The 21,855-nt window shown below is 42.3% G+C and overlaps 1 protein-coding gene across 1 annotated transcript in view; it reads left to right on the top strand.

Annotated features, from left to right (window-relative positions):
- Window positions 1–21,855, top strand: part of CRLF1 (cytokine receptor like factor 1) — a 53,747-nt gene that overhangs the window by 14,057 nt on the left and 17,835 nt on the right. The window contains exons 2-3 of the mRNA XM_087952728.1: window positions 14,630–14,911; window positions 17,671–17,800. Of these exons, the coding sequence (XP_087808854.1) occupies window positions 14,630–14,911; window positions 17,671–17,800 (412 nt within the window). The remainder of the gene's footprint in view (window positions 1–14,629; window positions 14,912–17,670; window positions 17,801–21,855) is intronic.

Here is a 21,855-nt window from a genome sequence, read left to right on the forward strand (position 1 = left end):
GCGGTAGAACAGGGTGGATTTGATTACAATCAGTATAATTTTTTTCTACTTACTTTCTTATAATCTAAATGGAGATTATAATTTCACGGCTGCAGTTCAGAATAATGTTTAGAATTCTTATCTCATCTCCTGATGGTTCTTCTGGTAGTGTAATATGTTAGAGGCAGAGGTGGAAAAGCTACAGGGTCAGGAAAGCCACATAAGCCTATAGTGTTTTTTTCCACTTTAATTTTGAGTGTAACTCCAAATCCAGACCTCCATTGGTACTAAATTTGATTTCCATTGATAATTTTTGTGTGATTTTGTTGTCAGCACATTCAACTATGCAATGAACAAAGTATTTAATAAGAATATTTCATTCATTCAGATCTAGGACGTCTTATTTTTGTGTTCCCTTTATTTTTTTGAGCAGTGTATATATTTTTAATAGGTTCATCAGCCAGGAACATTTTGCATATCTCCTGCTCAGCGGTCTTGTTCTATATGTAATTTATACAATTACCCTCCACGTATTTCATAATTCTTTCTTCTTACCACATCAATAGTGACACTTGTGATTGTCTATGGAGATTTTCAATCATCCAGATCATGGTTGTCCCATAGGTGCTTTTTCAATAGGCAACTGGACTTTCTGGTTTTTCTTTGAAGACATTTTGCTTCTCATCCAAGAAGCTTCAGAAAGCCAAGCTGCCTCTTGAAAAAGCACCTTTGGGGTTCCCTTGTGATTCTTCAGAAGGGCCTTGAGAATAAGGAATATGGAGGCTAAACCATGATGAACAATTGAGGGAACTGAGTAGCAAACTCCTTACTAGCGCTGATGAAGTTACCTAATTAGGGTAATGAACTGTCTGCAAGAAAACAAGCAAGCTCAGTGTCATGCCCCTGGTGGAGACTGACTCTGAGGGAGAGGAGGAACAGCCGACAGGGAGTGGAAGTGTGGCTCCGGAGGTTGTGGAGGAGGCTGGGGAAGGGCAGAGGCAGGCTGGGCAGTCAGAGGTGGACCCAGGCCCGTCCCCTCTTCATCCTAGGGCACACAGGGAGGAGAGGATAAGGGAGAGAGGTGGTCTACTGGGGAGGAGAGGGCCTTGATCCTCTTCATGGGCTGCAGCTGTGACAACTAGATAAGAGGACGGACATGCGTACGGGCGAGTGCTGGAAACAAAGCGTGGAAATATCTCTAGTTTATTGTTCCTCTCTGAGTTTGGCGTCCTTCCCAGTGTGTGTTCTGATATCTGTGGACATCTTCAACCCCTTATCTTGCCTGGCTTGTGTTCTTTTTTACTATTTATAATTTAAACGGCATTTCCTCCTTCTTGTAACTGCTCGTGTGGGAGTTTTTTGTCTCCAGTCAAGGATATTTGGAGCTTGGAAGCAAAGTGAAGGAATAAAAGGGGCTTCACCTGTTGTTGTTTTTTTTTTGTGTGACTCTGTTTATTTTGTATCCCACCCTGGGTCATCCCACTCAGAGAACAACAAGGACCCTTCAGTTCAACCCTGAGCTACAATTACTCTCCTTTATTGGAACTGGGTATGTCTAGTCTAAAGAGGACGAGAGGGGAGTCAATTTATTCTCCAAAGCACCTGAAGGCAAGACAAGTAGTGAAGGGTGGAAGATCATTAAAGAGAAAAGCAACCTAGAACTAAGGAGAAATTTCCTGACAGTGAGAATTAATTAATCAGTGGAACGCTTTCAGAAGATGTGGGTGCTCCATGACTGGAGATTTTCAAGAAGAGATTGGACAGCCATTTGTCCAGATTTGTAAAAGTTCTCCTGCTTGAGGTTAGACTAGAAGACTTCCAAGGTCCTTTCCAACCCTATTATTCTGTGTTCTTATGTTCTATTCTAGCTATATAAAAAAGGCAAAGGAAGCCCTGCAGATTTTACTCTACTAATCATTGCCAATTGTATGGGGGGTGTCATCTCCGTTTCAAGACCATTGAGCCAGTGCTGTTGGAAGACATTTCCATGGCCAGCATGGCGTCATGGAGCACTGTTATCTTCCCACGGAAGTGGAACCTATTTATCTACTCGCAATTGCATGCTTTCAAACTGCTAGGTTGGCAGGAGCTGGGGTGGGGACAGAAGTTCACCCTGTTGCATGGTGTTCAGGTCTCAAACCTGGATTGCCAGCTTTCCAGCTGACAAGTCCAGCGCCTTATCTCTGAGCCTCCGGGCCATCCTCTGTTCTATCTATAGACTACTAAAAGTCTTCTTGTCATCACCTGGGTTAAACAGTGCATCATAAGGCAACACTTTTTGTAGCTAGGTATCTTAAATGGACTAACTTACAGAAGGTGTTCAAAATGTCAATGAATACTTCAGCTTCAACCATAACAACACAAGAGCACACAATAGATACAAACTCAAAGTTAACCGCACCAAACTTGATTGCAGGAAATACGACTTCAGCAATAGAGTGGTCAATGTCTGGAATACTCTACCCGACTCTGTAGTTTCTTCCCCAAACCCCAAAAACTTTAACCTTAGACTGTCTACTATTGACCTCACCCCTTTCCTAAGAGGTCTGTAGGGGGCGTGCATAAGCGCACCAACATGCCTACCGTCCCTGTCCTATTGTTTCTCTTATTCTTCTTTTATTTTTCTTATATGTACCCATTTCATGTATTCACAACTATGTATACACTTATACTTATTATCTTGTAAACAATTGGCAAATCAAATAAATAAAATAAAATAAATAAAATCCAGGACTTGTGACTCCCGAGGGAATGAAATTTGGGAAACTTATGCTTGCTTCAGTGCTACTGGCTGCTGAATCACTGTAGTTACCTGATCTTCATTTTCAACATTCTGTGACAGTTTCCCAGCCAGTCTCATAATCCTTTCTCTCCCCCCGCCTTCCTCCAAATAGCAGGCACTTACTGGTAGGGTAGGATAGGTAGGGTAGGTTTGGACAGGTTAGGGTAGGTTTTGGTTGGGTAAGGTTGTGTTGGGTAGGGTAGGGTATGGTAGGTTGGGTAGGGAAGGGAAGGGAGGTTTATCAATACACCCTGCCAGATTCTGACAAGAAAACTCAATCAGGAAGCTGGAAAGAAGTTACTCCTGCTCCCTGCTTTTTTTTTGCCCATCCTTGGTCCTTCTGCTTCTCTGTTTAGGAAAGGAAGTATCTCTGAAACGATGACCCAACAGCGCAGGGGTTGTCTAGTTACATTTAAAACTTGTAGACAATATATGGGCATAATGCAAGAGCATCCATAGGAAGAATTGAAATAGCAGGTGGACTGAAGCCCCACCTACTTCCTGAATGGATGTAAAAAAAGGGGGCGGGGTTTTGCTTGCACGGATGCAGCTGCCATTTTGATTTTATTGACCATTCCATGAGCACCAGCCCCTTTCTGTGAATCTGAGGTTTCAGACCGTAGACCTCTGAAATAAGAGGAGGCCATCGGGGAAAAAAAGTACAAGTGGTCCTTGACTTACAACCACATTTGAGCCCAAAAGTTGTGTTGCTAAGCGAGGCAGTTGTTAAGTGAAGTTTGCCCCATTTTACGAATTTCCTTGCCACAATTGTTAAGTGAATCACTGCACTTGTTAAGTTAGTAACATGGTTGTTAAGTGAATCTGACTTAATTTAACAAGGTCACAAAAGGGGACCACGTGACCCCAGGACATTGCAATTATCATAAATAGGAATCAGTTGCCAAGTGTCTGAATTTTGATCACATGACCAAGAGTCGTAAGTGTGAAAAACCATCAGTCACTTTTTTCATGTGCCATTGTAACTTTGAACGGCAACGAAATGAATGGTTGAAAGTCAAGGACCACCTCTAGTAGCTTATTTGAAGTCCATTGCCAACACAAAATAAGTTACAATTTGAGTTATAAATTGTACAATTACAATTTTAATTTATTTTGTATATTTTGTTAATAGACTGAGAACCATATGTATGTACAATACATTTTTTTTACCCATGCATAGATACAATAAGCAAGTTGATTGTTTTTCACTAATGCACAGCATCAGTTGTTATGATTTTGGCAACAAATCCCATTTTAATTCTTTCCACTCTCCCAGCTTGTTCTTATTTCCCTTCCCCCATCCCCAGTGTCTTTTTTCTGTTTTTCCTTGTGCTTTTTAAAGGATAACTAAAGAATAAAAATATATCCAAGAAAAGCTACGGATGTCCATTAGGTTTTACAGAACTGTAAATGTCCCGGGATTAAGCAACGTTTCCTGTTTAAATAAACACAGAGTTAAATATATATCTATTATGGCTAGCAATCACACCGTGTGCTTGACCGCTCATTCATCAACGCATTAATCTAAAAAAAAAAATCTTTCTTTGTCACCCTTCCAGGGTTTAAGCAGCTTCCGAAAGTTAAAACTGTGTGACAAGGCAGACTCCCATTCATTTTTATTTTTGTAAACAGGGGAGAAAAAAAGACTCCTGACTTATAAATGTTGCAGGTTTGTTCCTGCAAATCATCAAGAGTTGTGTGATGAATTCCCTTCGGCTTTCATTTTGGCACGATTTCTCTTCTCCCATAAGTAGAAGCCACACTCAAGGATGTTTGTTGGTCTTTCTTTTGTGGAGTTACATGGTGAAAATACAGGTAGCCCTCGACTTCCAACTGTTCGTTTAGTGACCGTTTGAAGTCACAAAGGCACTGAAAAATGTGACTTACGACCGTTCTTCAGAGTCACGACTTTTGTGATCAAAATTCTGATGCTTGGCTACTGGTTCATATATACGATCGTAGCCACAGATTCATCCCAGCATCTGAATATAGGTAGTCCTTGATTTACGACTACAACTAAGCCCAACATTTCCATTGCGAAGCAACATTTCTCCGTTAAGTGAAGTTGCCTCACTTTATGGTCATTTTTGACACAGCTATTAAGTGAATCACAACAGTTAGTAAGTTAGTAATTTGGTTGCTATACATTTTTCTTTACAGTCCCAAATAATATAAACAGAATTGAGATTATCACGGTTATCAGTTGAGAATCTACAACTGAACTGTGGGCAAAGTTGAGAAAATTCAGCCTAAATATCTAGCATTTTCTAGGAAATCAATTATTATTCTTTCATATAAATGTTTAGCTGTGTTTTTTCTTCTTATCTTTTCTCACTTCTCTTTCCACTTTTCCCCTCCACTGCTTTTCTATTTACTTTGCATTTTATAATACTTTATAACTCAATAAAAATGTTAAACATGAGAGTAAGGAAAAACATATAATTTCAATCACTTTTATCAAATTTTCATGGCTAACTCCTCCAGCCGCTGAAAGCATCCATAATAAAGAATCTAATAGAATCCAGCCTCTTGAAAACTTTCTGGCAACTTGTTAAAAGTAATTTAGTTTTCCAATGTCACTTAATACCTGGCCATTAAATATTGGGTTTTTTTAAAGCTATAAAATATATTGCAGGCTTATCTGGAGGCATAAATATTCAATTTCTCAGACATGTTTTTTGCTTTCTGCAATTCCGCCGTGTCTTCTTCCTTTTCTCTCCAACTTGAACTCTTTATGCCCTTCCCTTTCAAAATACGTGTTTGCTCTGTATCTATATAGAATAAGAAAAGTCCAGTTGTGGGGTGGGAGAAATGGCTTTTTTGGAACCCCATCAGCTGATTAAAATCAGCTGTCTGTTTGGAAAACCTAGTTTGTGAAGTTTGAGAGTCTGTTGTAAAGGGATCCTGTCTATACATCCATTTGGTTCTGGAGGGACGCCAACGCTAAACCCTGAAATTCAGTCTGCATCATTACGTACAACCGGCAAGCTTCGTGGTCTTTGGGGGGCCCCTGTTGGAAAGCAGACATAAACTTGACCTCCCCTCAGTATAGTAATTGTTGGCTTGGATTTCATTACATAGCCATTCTTTGGTTGGTTCCACTACCCAGGACACCCCTTTCTCCGTAAGATGTTTTGGGCATTTCCCGGGACTGTATATAAAAATGTTTCTCTGAGATAAATCATTGTGTTTTGGAAACAATGGGCGGAAAGAGGACACCGTTATTCTCTTTTGTCTTTTGCCTGAGGCTAAACTGGCAGCTGAGTGGGTAATTTAAGAAGGAAATAGGAATAGCGTATGGAATTGTGTTTTTCTCTTTTATAGGTAAAGGTTCCCCTCGCACATACGTACTAGTCATGTCTGCTCATCTTCATTACAAAGCCAAAGAGCCAGCGCTGTCCGAAGACGTCTCCGTGGTCATGTGGCTGGCATGACTAAACACCGAAGGCGCACGGGATGTTGTTACCTTCCCACCAAAGGGGTCCCTATTTTTCTACTTGCATTTTTAACATGCTTTCGAACTGCTAGGTTGGCAGAAGCTGGGATAAGCAACGGGAGCTCACTCCGTTACGTGGCGCTAGGGATTCGAACCGCCGAATTGCTGATCTTTCTGATCGACAAGCTCAGCGTCTTAGCCACTGAGCCACCGCAATCTCTTTCATATTTAACTAATTTCAAGATTTAAAAAAATGTCTAGCTTCATGAGATTTTTTGAATATAAACACTTGTTTCTCAACCTCTGCCACTTTAAGATGTGTGGACTTCAATTCCCAGAATTCCCTAGCCAGCATACTTGGGATTCCCCAACCATGGGGGCAGAGGATGATGGCTGAAGACTTCTGGAGGTTGAAGTCCACACATCTTCAAGTTGCCATGGTTGAGAAATAATGTTAGTCTGGGCTACTTGGTGCTGTTTTTTGGAAGATAGTGAAAACTGTTCTCTGCTGAAGGGGACGGGGGAATGTTTTGAGAAATGATTTTTAGTAGGTAGTTCTTTATATTATTTATTGCATTTCTGATTTGATTTAGGAATCAAAAATGTGAAAATGGCAGAAGCAATTGTGCAGATCCCCTCTTCAGATCCATTCTTCCCTTTTTTTGACTCACTGTGTGGCCTCCCCGCACAGTTACACTTAATAATACAAGAACATAAATACAGCTTGTACCTGCCTCTTGTAATATTTCTTAAACTGCCTTGAGGGAAAACTCTTAAAAGCAATACTAGATTACATTTCTCGGCTACTTTTAACAGACCAAACAATTAATTTAGCTCCTGTTCTTTGGCCTGAGTGAGATCAAGTGTTTGGGGTTGAATTCTGATTCCTTTCAATTAAAGGATGGAAGGATTGATGGAGGGATGCATGGATGTTGCAACAGCCCTGAATTTATTTCTACAACTAGAACAATCATTTGACTGTGATACTAGAAGACTCCTGCCTTGAGTAGGGGGTTGGACTGGAAGATCTCAGAGGTCCCTTCCAGCCCCATAATTCTCTGACGCGGTGATCAAGGAGATAAACTAGGTCTTGGGTCCAAGTCCATCTTTCACCATAGAATCTCCCTGTGTAATTCTGAGCCGCTCACAGTTTCTTAGGGTCATCTATCTCAACCAGCTGGTGGTTATAGGGATAAAGTAAAAAGAGATCCTCAGGAAAACCTTGGGGTTTTTTGTTGTTGTTTTTTTGAGTAGAACCAGAGTAGGAGATAGATACATAAAATAAGAAGGAAGACTATTTTGGCTTGGTTAAGATAAGAACTAAGCTGACTCGAATTTAAAATGAAATGCAGAACATCTCCTCCTGTTACGCTAGCCTGGATCTGGCTTCAATTTGTCTTGAATTTTAAAGTGAACTTGGAGTAAATGGACTTATGAGAAGAGGACATCTTCAAAAGGAGAATATCTGTCCTAGAACTTGAAGATTGTCTTCTCTGAAAGAGGAGAAGTATCTCCTATTTGTCTCATCCAGGTGTTCCCTCAGAGCACTTCCATGGAACACTACTAGGACTCTACAACGCCCTCTGTTCAAAAAGATTGACCTTTCAGATGACCAAATCCATCTTCTGCTAAACTCTTGACAGAGCCCACCCAGCAAGGCTTACTGCCTTTCAAAAATCCTACAATGGAAGTGGAGCCCAAATTACACGGTAATCTCTGATTATTTCTCCCCCCCCCCCCCCAAAAAAGAGTGTTTGGACTGACATCTAGTGGTGGTTGTCCAAAGAAATCCCACGTCACAAAGAGGTTGGAGACCTTGATAAATAACTACAGCCTGCAATAAGCTTGGAGAAGGAGCCCCGCTCTTCCAATCCCAGGAAAGATCCGTTGCTTGTTCATTTTTAAGGATCCTAAATCCAATTTTGCTGGGAAAATGGCAAGATACATTTATTTATTTATTTATTTATTTATTTATTTTATTGACACTTTTGTTGGTCATCGTTTAAGGCAGGGATGACCAACCTTGGCAACGGTAAGACTTGTGGACTTCAACTCCCAGAATCCCCCAGCCAGCTAGCATGCCTGGCTAGGGAATTCTGGGAGTTGAAATCCACAAGTCTTAAAGTAGCCTAGGTTGGACACTTCTGATTTAAGGGAAAGGCAACAGGGTCATTGATTGTTAACATCCTAAAATAAGAAGCAACCTAGAACTAAGACATTTCCTGACAGTTAGAACAATTAACCGGTGGAACAACTTGCCTCCAGAAGTTGTGGATGCTCTAAGATTGGAAGTTTTTAAGAAGAGAGTAGACAAGCATTTGTCTGAAATGGGACAGGGTTTCCTGACTGAGCAGGGGGTTGGACTCAGTGGCGGGATTCAAATTGTTTTACCACCAGTTTGGTGGGCGTGGCTTGGTGGGCGTTCTTTGCCTAACGCGTGTGCGCAGCTTTCCCCACATCAGCTGAGACCTGCAGTGCCAATCAGCTGAGAGGATTAAAGAAGAGAAAAGCACAGGGGCCGGTGGGAGGGCCCATCCTGCGCTTTTCACTTCTGTTTCCCCTCAACTGGTGGTGGAGGATTTCCCCCCCCCTCTCAGCTGGCTTTTTTTAACTACCAGTTCGGCTGAACCAATCCAAACCAGTAGCATACCACCACTGGTTGGACTAGAAGACCTCCAAGGTCCCTTCCAACTCTGTTATTCTATTCTATTCTATTCTATTCTATTCTATTCTATTCTATTCTAATTTTATTCTATTCAAAACAACATCAACATTGGACACTACTTATATGAATACAAATAAAGGACAGGATTACAAAAAAGAAGGCTGGTTTCAGTTGATGCTGATTTAGAGCAAAGTTTCTCAACCTTGGCAACTTTAAGATGGGTGAACTTCTATTTCCAGAATTGATAGAAGTTGCTGAAACTCAAAGTAAACCGCACCAAACTTGATTGCAGGAAATACGACTTCAGCAACAGAGTGGTCAATGTCTGGAATACTCTACCCGACTCTGTAGTTTCTTCCCCAAACCCTAAAAACTTTAACCTTAGACTGTCTACTATTGACCTCACCCCTTTCCTAAGAGGTCTGTAGGGGGCGTGCATAAGCGCACCAACGTGCCTACCGTCCCTGTCCTATTGTTTCTCTTATTCTTTTATTTTTCTTATATGTACCCATTTCATGTATTCACAACTATGTATACACTTATACTTATTATCTTGTAAACAATTGGCAAATCAAATAAATAAATAAATAAATAAATAAAATAAAATAAATAAATTCTGGGAATTGAAGTCCACCCATCTTAAAACTCCAAGATTAAAAAAATACCGCTTTACTACCCTAACATTATGGCATCTGCGAGCAGATAATGAGGCAACAAAGTGATTATTTAGCTTTTTAAGACTATATTAGAAGGGGATTTCCCTATAAGATACCTTCAGTCCAAGGCTGGCCATGGGACCAAAGGCAGTTGTGCATAATAAACTTGTTACTTTTTATGGTATGCAAACCTCCAGATCAGCGTTTCTTAATCATGGCAACTGTCAACCTTCCAACTGATGAACCCAACCAAAGAAAGCACGGACGGGACAATCCAATCTCTTAATGCAAAACTTCATTGAGTATAGTATATCATTTTGGCCCAGACGAGGGCAAAACCAGATCTAACTAATTTCCATGCAAACCCACATAATTAAAGTATAGATTATCCTTCCCCCTATTAGACCAGGTCACATGGTCCAATTGAATCTCATTGTATTGTTATGACAAAAAGTCTTTAACTCTGCAAACACCTGCCCAAGTGTCCTTGGTTCTCACAGCTCTTGATGTCTGGAGCCTACATTCCACCTCCCCTTTCCTCCCCCCCCGGTTCATTGGCAAGCCGAGAAGCAATAATGGTTTCAACTGCAAAAGCGCACTTCAAAACTTGACAGCAATTTTACGAAGTCTGGGTTCCCAGAATTCTCCTACTAGCCTTGCTCTATTAGTCTGGAGCATGGGTGTCAAACTCAATTTCATTGAGGGCCACATCAGAAGTATGGTTGGCCTCGGAGGGGGGCAGGGTGGTTGTGACTGTTTGGATGGTGGGCATGGCCGACTGGGTGGGCGTGGCCAGCTTGATGCCATTCTACAAACTGTTGGCACGTTTCTTCTTTGTATTGGGTAGACTGGGCTGAAGCCACGCTGGCCCGATGTTTCCTCTTCACATTGGATAGACCGGGTCTTATATTTTCCAGGATGGCCCCATGAGCCGGATCTGACCACATTGCGGACCAAATCCAGCCCATGGGCCTTGAGTTTGACACCCCTGGCCTGGAGCGGGGTGTTGGACTAGATGACCTACAAGGTCCCTTCCAACTCTGATTATCTGTTAAATATCTGTTAAATATCCGGAGCTTAATAACTGCATGTTTTATTTCGCAACTTGAGAAATTCACTTAACAATCGTGGCAAAAAAAAGGTTGCAAACTCAGGCATGATTCATTTCACAACTACCTTGCTTAATAATAGAAATTCTAGTACCAAATGTGGTTGTTTAAACTGAGGACTACTTGTAATACTAGCCAGCTGAGATTTCGCATGAACCCAGGTTTTGTCGTCCTTTGGTTGCCAAAAAGTAAAGTGCAGTGGACCACTGCATATTTTTCATATCAGCTATACGAACAGTGTCTTCTCTTGAACTTGGATGTGTAATCAGTGTTTTGAGGGACTTTTTCCAGGGGTGGGATTCAATTTTTTTTAACAACCAGTTCTGTGGGCGTGGCTTAGTTGGTGGGCATGGCTTGGTGGTCATGTGACTGGTGGACGTGGCTTGGTGGTCATGTTATTGGCTGGGCATGGCCAACTCAATATCGCTCACATTGAGGCACGCTTCTCCTCGCCTGGCCTCTCATGACTGTGGGAATGCTGCAACAGTCGTAAGTGTGAAAAAGGGTCATAAGTCACTTTTTTCAGTGCCATTGTAACTTTGAATGGTCATTCCACACAAGCAAAGTACCAGCAAAGGAGAGGAAAAAAACTCCAGAGAAGTTCCTGAGACAGGAAGTCTAGTCCTGCCAAGAATGTAATAAGGGTTAACGGAGAGGCAGTTTCTGTAAGCAACACCAGAATGTTTCCTTCCTGCCTTCCTTACAGGATTAGGCCAGTAATTTCTAACAACCGGTTCTCCAAACTGCTTAGAATGTTAACAACCAGTTCTAGCAAATAGGTGCGAACTGGTAGAATCCCACCCCTGACTTTTTCCCCTTCTGTTCTCTTGCTATCGGTGCTCCCATTCTCTCTGAGAAAAGAATAACCGTTCGAGCTGTATTTCCTGGACTAGAATCCTCTAAAAATGACACCAATGTCATGATGTTGCCTTCTGGGATCTTTTGCCTTTTTAATTACTACTATGTCATTACTACATTTATGAATAACCTCTGTATGGATTAAAATAGGTAACTGTTCTAGCATATTGCTGTAAAACAGGTGTTTGTGAAAAGACACAACTGTAATGAACATATGCAAACATGCAGAAAGGTACAGGCAGTCCTCAACTTATGACATATTTTGGACTGGAGTGTCTGTTGCTAAGCACTGCAGTCGTTAAGTGAGCTGCATTCAATTTTTCAATCATTTTTGCTACGGTCATTAAGTGAATCACACAGTTGTTAAGCGAATCCAGTTTCTCCCATTGACTTTGCATGTTGGAAGCCGGCCTGGAGGTCACAAATGGCGATCGCATGATCCCGCAGTCATCATATATGTACACACTGGTTGGCAAGCAGCTGAATTGTGATCACGTGACTTCAGGGTGACTGCAACGTTCATGTGACGATTGGTGGCATCTTTTCAGTGCTGTTGTAATTTTGAACAGTTGTTAAATGAACGGTCTTATATCAGGGACTACCTGTTTTCGGGAAATAATGCACTCTATGAAGCAAACAAAAGAAACTTACATTTAGGCATGGCTAGAGTGGTAGGGAGTCAGGCTGCATACAAATTTAATAAGTTGAATGATAGTCTTTAATAGATAAATTTGGTGAAGCGGTTAAGGAACCAAGCTAGAAAGCACGAGACTGTGAGTTCTAGTCCTGCCTTCGGCATAAAAGCAGGCTAGGTACTTTGGGCCAATCACCAGGAGACTGTGAGTTCTAGTCCTGCCTTCAGCATAAAAGCAGGCTGGGTGACTTTGGGCCAATCACCAGGAGACTGTGAGTTCTAGTCCTGCCTTAGGCATGAAAGCCAGCTGGGTAACTTTGGGCCAATCACCAGGAGACTGTGAGTTCTAGTCCTGCCTTAGGCATGAAAGCCAGCTGGGTAACTTTGGGCCAATCACCAGGAGACTGTGAGTTCTAGTCCTGCCTTAGGCATGAAAGCCGGCTGGGTAACTTTGGGCCAATCACCAGGAGACTGTGAGTTCTAGTCCTGCCTTAGGCATGAAAGCCGGCTGGATAACTTTGGGCTAATCACCAGGAGACTGTGAGTTCTAGTCGCGCCTTAGGAATGAAAGCCGGCTGGATAACTTTAGGCTAATCACCAGGAGACTGTGAGTTCTAGTCCTGCCTTAGGCATGAAAGCCGGCTGGATAACTTTAGGCTAATCACCAGGAGACTGTGAGTTCTAGTCCTGCCTTAGGCATGAAAGCCGGCTGGATAACTTTGGGCTAATCACCAGGAGACTGTGAATTCTAGTCCTGCCTTAGGCATGAAAGCCGGCTGGATAACTTTAGGCTAATCACCAGGAGACTGTGAGTTCTAGTCCTGCCTTAGGCATGAAAGCCGGCTGGATAACTTTGGGCTAATCACCAGGAGACTGTGAGTTCTAGTCGCGCCTTAGGAATGAAAGCCGGCTGGGTGACTTTAGGCCAATCACCAGGAGACTGTGAGTTCTAGTCCTGCCTTAGGCATGAAAGCCGGCTGGATAACTTTGGGCTAATCACCAGGAGACTGTGAGTTCTAGTCGCGCCTTAGGCATGAAAGCCGGCTGGATAACTTTAGGCTAATCACCAGGAGACTGTGAGTTCTAGTCCTGCCTTAGGCATGAAAGCCGGCTGGATAACTTTGGGCTAATCACCAGGAGACTGTGAGTTCTAGTCGCGCCTTAGGAATGAAAGCCGGCTGGGTGACTTTGGGCCAATCACCAGGAGACTGTGAGTTCTAGTCCTGCCTTAGGCATGAAAGCCGGCTGGGTAACTTTGGGCCAATCACCAGGAGACTGTGAGTTCTAGTCCTGCCTTAGGCATGAAAGCCGGCTGGATAACTTTGGGCTAATCACCAGGAGACTGTGAGTTCTAGTCGCGCCTTAGGAATGAAAGCCGGCTGGATAACTTTGGGCCAATCACCAGGAGACTGTGAGTTCTAGTCGCGCCTTAGGAATGAAAGCCGGCTGGATAACTTTAGGCTAATCACCAGGAGACTGTGAGTTCTAGTCCTGCCTTAGGCATGAAAGCCGGCTGGATAACTTTGGGCTAATCACCAGGAGACTGTGAATTCTAGTCCTGCCTTAGGCATGAAAGCCGGCTGGATAACTTTAGGCCAATCACCAGGAGACTGTGAGTTCTAGTCCTGCCTTAGGCATGAAAGCCGGCTGGATAACTTTGGGCTAATCACCAGGAGACTGTGAGTTCTAGTCGCGCCTTAGGAATGAAAGCCGGCTGGGTGACTTTAGGCCAATCACCAGGAGACTGTGAGTTCTAGTCCTGCCTTAGGCATGAAAGCCGGCTGGATAACTTTGGGCTAATCACCAGGAGACTGTGAGTTCTAGTCGCGCCTTAGGCATGAAAGCCGGCTGGGTGACTTTGGGCCAATCACCAGGAGACTGTGAGTTCTAGTCCTGCCTTAGGCATGAAAGCCAGCTGGGTGACTTTGGGCCAATCACCAGGAGACTGTGAGTTCTAGTCCTGCCTTAGGCATGAAAGCCGGCTGGGTGACTTTGGGCCAATCACCAGGAGACTGTGAGTTCTAGTCCTGCCTTAGGCATGAAAGCCAGCTGGGTAACTTTGGGCCAATCACCAGGAGACTGTGAATTCTAGTCTCGCCTAAGGCATAAAACCCGGCTGGATGACTTTGGGCCAATCACCAGGAGACTGTGAGTTCTAGTCCCTCCTTAGGCATAAAAGCTGGGTGGGTAATTTTGGGCCAGTCCCTCTCTCTTAGCATAGCAAATAGGAGGAGGAAGGTGTGTTGGGTATGTGCACCACCTTGATTTTATTTGTAAAAATAATAAAGGCGGGATACAAGTAAATAAATAAATATAAAAATATAAAATGGCTACTTTCTATTACGGTTGTAGAAAGAAGGGCTGCTAATACTATTGCTGATCGCCAAGTGGCATAAGATCTCACATTCAGCATTATTTTGGGATGCCCTCCCTCCCCACAAGGAACAAACCGACCAACCATCACCAGAGATTGACCTGATCTTTTTCTTTTTTCCCCCCTTTCACTGCAGACCCAGCCATCATAGCTCCCCAAGACGCCACCCTCCACATTGGTGCTTCATTCACGGCCAACTGTTCCGTCATGCCCAATTCAGGCCTGAAGGCCGAGGACCTTTACTGGACCCTGAATGGCCGAAAGCTCCCAGCCGAGACCTACAAGGTCCTGGGGGCTACTACGCTCAGCGTCACCCTCACCCAGCTGAATGGATCGCGGCAGCAGTCAGGGGATAACCTGATGTGCCACAGCAAGGAAGGCGGAAGCATCTTGGCTGGGTCGTGTCTCTATGTAGGACGTACGTTGGCGGCTTTAACTGGGTGGATTTCGTGCCCCTGCCACCTCTTCTCTGGGTCAGACCATATGCAGGTAGTCCTCAACTTATGACCATAATCCCAAAGGTGCTTTTTTTTTATTTAAAAAAAGCACCTTTCGGGCAACCCTGAGGTACTTGGCTGACTGAGAATCTCCACTTAATAAATGTCACAGGCATTTATGACTACAATTGAACCCCACGTTTCCATTGCTAAATGAGACAGTGAGTTTTGCCTCATCTTATGACCTTACTTGCCACAGTTGTTAAATGAATCTCTGCAGTTGTTATGTTAGTAACATGGTTCTAAAGTGAATCTGGCTTCCCCATTGACATGATTCCGGGACACTGTCACCGTCCTAAATATGAACCAGTTGCTGAGTGTCCGAATTTTGGTTATGAGACCACAAGGGGTCCTGCAGCAATTGTAAATGTGAAAACTAGTGGTGAGATTCAATTTTTTTTTACTGCCGGTTCTGTGGGCGTGGCATGGCCTGGTGGTTGTGGCAGGGGAAGGATACTGCATTCCCTCCCCACCCCGCTAACCTGTTTTCCAGCTCTGTTCTCCTGTGCAGGGTAACCAAAGGAGACCCATCCGATCAGCTGGGACTCAGGAGGCAGGGAATAGATGGGGGCGGGGCCAGTCCGAGGTGGGATTTGCTGGTTCTCCGAAGTTCTCAAAATGTCCACTACTGGTTCTCCAGAACTGGTCAGTGTCAACTCATAAAACATTCCTATGCCTGTTTTAGTAGTTGCCATAAAAAAGGAGGGAAAGCGAAAGTACATTCCAACTCTTATCTTTAAAAGATTGTAACTAAACTACCAGAGCTTTTGCCCCCAAATATATTTAATTGGAAAATGTGAATGATGACACCCAGCCTCTGAAGGCGCTGAATTGGATAATCTGGTTTAAGAGACACCCAGGGGAAAGGGAGGGAAACAGGGTCACAGGTGACTGTAAATTACATATGCCAAAGTTGGCTTCATACAGGGCAGTGCCAGTATGTCGCCTCTAATAAATCGTTTGAAGTTTTTTGAAGTTTGGCTGGAGAATCATGATTTAATTAGAGCGATTGCTGGAATCCTGACAGCCAGAAACTGCGGAATACCACCTCTGATGAAAGCTGGTTATATAAGCCACTTTTTTTTCAATGCCATTGAAACTTTGAACGGTCACAAAATGAAGGGTTGTAAGTCGAGGACTACCTGTAGAAATGCCAAAGAGAGCTGCAATGAAAATAGACTGGGGGGAAAAAAATCACAATTCACTTTCCCTTTAAATGGTGAGCCAGAAGCCATGCTCTGTTGCGCGGTTCCTGGGCAATGCTTCGACCAGGTTAAAACTGGCTTGCTTTATTTATTTGTGTACAGGCAGTCCTCGACTTAACAACAGTCCATTTAGTGACCGTTCAAAGTTACAACGGCACTGCAAAATGTGACTTATGACCATTTTTCAAACTTACAGCCTTTGCAGCATCACGTGATCAAAATTCAGGGATGCTTGGCAACTGGTTCATACTTACAACCGTCGCAGTGTCCCAAGGTCACGTGATCCCTTTTTTGCGACCTTTGGACAAGCAAAACCAATGGGGAAGACAGATTCACATAACAACCGTGTGAGTAACTTACCAACTCCAATGATTCACTTAACCACTGGGGCAAGAAAGGTCATAAAATGGGGCAAAACTGACTTAACAAAATGTTCCACTTAATAGCAGAAATTTTGGATACAGTTGTGGTCGTAAGTCGAGGATTACCTGTATCTATCTATCTATCTATGAATGAATGAATGAATGAATACATGAATGAATGAATGAATGAATACATGAATGAACATTTTTATGGCCACCCAACTCACTTTTAGTGATTCTGTCATTCTTACAATGATAAAAATCCAATAGTCACTCAAACAAGCCATTTGCAGGGCTCCAGCCCCTTCTGGGTTTCTCAGGCCCATTTAGTGTTTTGCTTTTTTTATTTTTTTTCTTTCCAGTATATTCTCTGAAACCTTGAAGTGATACAAGAAGGTTTCAGCTCTTGAATGTTGCTCTCAAAGAGAAAAACACGCCATTTGAACCATGACAGATGTCTGAATCAATAGTCTAATTTTTTTTATCATCACGGGGCTATTTTTGATTTCGGAAGGATGGAAACGTCAGCTGGGAACAGGCTGGTTTTTTAACGTAAAGGGCAACTGCAGGCCATGGTTTAAAATTTCTCCTCAGTGCCAAAAGAGAGAAGGGCGCTGCTGTTTTAAAAAGCTGCCCTTTTGCTATTTCATAGCTATTGGCATTTGTGTTTCTTCGTAAACAGCACAATCTGTTTACCAATATATAAAGGCTGTCCTCAACTCGGAACCAGAATTTCCCTTGTTCAGCAAAGTGGTTGTTAAGTGAGTTGTGCCCGATTCTATGAGCTTTTTTGCTATAGTTGTTAAGGGAATCAGTGCAATTCTTAAATTAAGCAAATCCAGTTTCCCACATTAACTTTACTTGTCAGAAACCAGCTAGTACACAAAAGGCGGTCACATCACCAACCACCATAAATAATGCCAATTGCCAAGTGCTCTAATTTTGATCACATGACCATGGAGATGCTATGATGGTCGTAAGAGTGAGGACCACTTCTGAGTCACTTTTTTTCGGTGCCATTGTAACTTCAAACTGTTGCTAAATTGTTGTGAGTTAAATGCTACTTGTATGTACCCAAGTATAGAGCCCTATGGATTTATTTATATCTTTCAGTGCCTCCTGAAAAGCCAACCAACATTTCTTGCTGGTCCAAGAATTTGAAAGACCTCACCTGCAGATGGGTACCTGGGTCAGAAGGCGAGACACACCTGCATACCAATTACTCCCTGAAATATAAGCTGAGGTAGGATGATGACACGGGCATAGATAAGTTGGTGATTTGCCCTTTAGAAGAAAAGACACAGAATGAGATGGACTTTTGTAGTCTTGTTGAATTTCAGACAATTCTTCCTGACCTGCTATCAGTCAAAATAGGACTGTGGTTCCTGTGCTGACTGGTGAATTCTGGGAGTTGAAGTCCCCACATCTTAACGTTGCCAAGGTTGAAAAGCAGTGATTTAGGGCAGGTTGTCATGCCCCTGTTGGAATCTGATTCGGAGGGGGAGGCCAAGCAGCTGACTGGGAGTGGGAGTGTGGCTTCGGAGGTTCTGGAAGAAACTGGGGAAGGGCAAAGTCCAGCTGGGCAGAGCAGGGGAGAAGTAGAGCAAGGCAGAGGAAATTTGGAGGAAGACCCAGGGCCACCCCCTCTTCATCCAAGGGCACGCAGGGAGGAACGGAGAAGGGAGCAAGATGAGTTGCATGGCTTACGGGGAAGGAAAGGGCCCTGATTCCCTTCATTAGCTGCAGTTGGGAACACAGTGTATAAAAAGAGGAGTTGCTCACAGCCAACTGTTGAGAGCAAATTGTGAATTATCTTGTATTGTCGAGGCTTATCTGGGTTCCTGGCGTCTTCCCAACTGTGTGTATTCTGCTAGCCTTTCAAGTGTGCAATTCCTTCTCCTGCCCTGTCAAGTTAATTACTGCAGCGTGGTTTGTGTGGATTTTTATTTACAGTTTGTATGTACTTTGTTTTTGGACTGAATTTCCACCACTTAAAGACTGTTCTTGGGAGAGTTTTTTCTCCAGGTGAAGGTAACCTGGACATTGGGAGCAAAATTTGAGATACTAAAGGGACTCTTCTTACTTATGTGACTGTGTTGCCTTTGTGCCATGCCCCGGGTCATCACACAGGGGTTCCCAACCCCCACCCCCATCCATGGACCGGCACCGGGCCTTGGCATGCCAGTTACTGGGCTGCGCAAACAAGCAGTTCAGTATAGTGCTTAAGGTGCTGCCTAGAAACCAGGAGATTGTGAGTTCTGGTTGCAGCTTAGCCACAAAAGCTGGCGGGGTGTCCTTGTGCCAGTCATTCTCTCTCAGCCCAACATACCTCACAGGATTGTTGTTGTGGGTAAAATAGGAGGAGGAAAGAATGTTAGAAATGTTTGTTGCTTGACTTACTTAATGCAGCAAGGCAGTTGTGATTTAGAAAAAAATCTAATAAATAAAAGAAAGTGTTAGGGTTTGGGGATTAACCCCTAGAAGAGTATTGCAGCAGTAGTCAAGCCAGGAAGGGCCCCAGAGTATACACACACTGAACACAAACACTGTTTGTAGTTTAAATAGTTTTTAATCCATTTAGAGTTTAAGCATTGTCATTCAGTCCATTAAATCATTCACAGTATTTCCATCCAGTAAGACTCACTAGTATAGTCCAAGTTAAGAGTCCTTGCAATATCTTTATCAGCCGATAAAGATATCTTCTCCTCCTCCGGTTTCACTCTCCAGAGAAACAAACGCTGGATATTCAGTAGAATTACGCAGTAAATCAGCAAACAGTATCAAACAAGAACAGTTCAGTCACAGGCACTCACAGTCAGTAATCACAGTTAGTCACAGCAAGACACAGTTAGTCGCAGCAGCACACAGTTACAGTAAGCTTTCCAGCTTCTAATGCTTCCTTATATAGTAACTTCTAACCGCACCCTTAATCGGCTAATTGCCTGCTGCATTTTGCTTAAAGTGATAAGCACTTAAACCATGATATCTAAGTTTTATATATTTATTCACCCAAACCATATTTGGTATCAATGTTATACCTAACATACTCCCCTTTTGGGTGAAATAAATATATAATACCTTACATCTAACCCCATATTTTTCACAACTCTCTTGGTGCTTACTGGCACCTTGGGCTTTAGTAAAATTATCAGCTAAATTGTCCTCCGACATACAGTACTCTAGCTGAATCATCTTACTTCTTACAGATTGTCTCACGTTTAGGTATCTTAGATCTGTATGCTTGCTCCTTGTTTTTACTCCAATATTTGTGGCCATTTGAATTGCTTCCTGATTATCTTCATGTATAATTATAGGATAATCTACAGTTATACCTATATCAATTAACATTTGTTTATACATTATTAATTCTGTACATAACAGTGATAAACAGGAGAATTCTGCCTCCATAGTAGACAAACTTATATGCTGTTGTCTAATTGACTTCCAGCCTATTAATGTCTTACCCAGCATTATGGCTGTTCCTGAAATCGACTTTCTAGTGTCTCTTTCTGATGCAAAGCTAGCATCTGCATAAGCACTCAGAATTAAATCACCCTTTGGTTCTAAATACAATGAATAATTCATTGTCTTTTTAAGATATCTTAATATCCTCTTAGCTGCATTCCAGTGTCTTTCACATGGTGCAGAATTGAATCTAGCCAACTGATTCACGCAGTACGAAATATCTGGTCTAGACCAATTACTAATATAACTCAAACTACCAATTAAAGATTGATAAATCACCTTATCAAACTCAGGGCTTTGTTCATCAGTGTTGCTAAACTCCTGACTCATTGGAGTCTTAGCTGGCTTACAAAGCTCCATCTTGTAATCTTTTAGCAATTTGCTTATCTTATCTTCCTGAGATATCTTAAAACCTTTCCGTGTTTTCTTTATATTCAAACCGAGATACTTCTTTATCTCCCCTAATTGCTTGATCTTTATTCTTTTTCTTAATGATGCTATTATTTTATTTGCTTCATCATTAGTTTCAGTTATCAAAGCAATGTCATCTGTGAATAGTAATAATAATGATACTTTCCCATTTGTCTCCCTCTTAAACAGACATGGATCGGCTAAACCAGCTTTAAATCCTATATTGTCTAGTTCCTTTACAATATACTGGTTCCATTCATAGCCTGATTGTTTAAGACCATAGAGGCTTTTCTTTAACAACCAACAATCATTATTATCCTTATTTTCACTTTTAATACCAACAGGTTTTTTCATATAAATAATATGTTTTAATGGGCGTGCAAGTAAGCAGTTTCCACATCTAAATGGTTAACTATATAGTTTTTACTAGCTGCCCACACTAAAGCTGCCCTCAAGGTTGCTGCCTTAAGACTAGGTGCAAACACCTCATCATAGTCATTAGCATTCTGCCTAAAACCTTGGGCTACTAACCTTGCCTTATGGATTAAATTACCATCTTTATCTGTTTTTACCTTAAAAATCCATTTGCAGCCAATGGATTTCTTTCCTACAGGTAATTTGGCATTTTCATACACCTTCATATCACTTAATGAATTCAGTTCCTTATTCATTGCTGCATACCAACTTTCTTTTTCCTTATTAGGATACTTTTTAATTTCTTCAACAGAATTAGGAACTTGATTAATCTGGCACACTGTGTTAGCCTGGTACCTATCAGGCGGTCTAGTTACACGTGTAGTTCTTCTGGGAATTACAGGGCTTACAGGAGGACTTTGTTGAACTACTACCTGTTCATCTTCCTCATCCTGTTCAGCTATTGAATCTATTTCTTCCTCTATGGGCACTATTTCATCCTGTATTTGTCTCTTTACCTTATTTTTAAAGTTACAGGGATAACTAATGGGATTTCTATAGGATTCAATAATTATATCTTTATTGGCATCCTGTTCTAATTTCTCCCATCCTTCATGTTCTAGAAATTGGGCACTAGCACTACATAACACTTTAGATGTGCCTTTCTCCCAAAATCTATATGCCCTATGGTTTGCCTGATAACCAACGAAGAAAAATCTTTTAGCTCTATGTTGCCCTTTTTTTTTGAGTTGTGTAGGAATATGCACCCATGCTGGTGCACCAAATGTGTGCAGGTAACTTAGGTCAGGTTTCCTGCCATGCCATCTGGTGAATGGTATTTCACCTGTTGTTGTATTAACAACGTTGTTTAATATGTTATTAGCACACATTGTAGCCTCCCCCACAAAGAATCAGGTAACCCAGAATCATTTAACATTGTTCTAACCATTGCCTGTAGTGTTTGGCCTCTTCTTTCAATAAAAGCGTTATGTTCTGGCCTGTATGGAG

This window comes from Notechis scutatus, chromosome 1 (genome assembly GCF_049901735.1).
Source record: "Notechis scutatus isolate UNSWTSFEM ecotype Mainland chromosome 1, rNotScu1.2, whole genome shotgun sequence".
NCBI classification, from domain to species: domain Eukaryota; kingdom Metazoa; phylum Chordata; class Lepidosauria; order Squamata; family Elapidae; genus Notechis; species Notechis scutatus.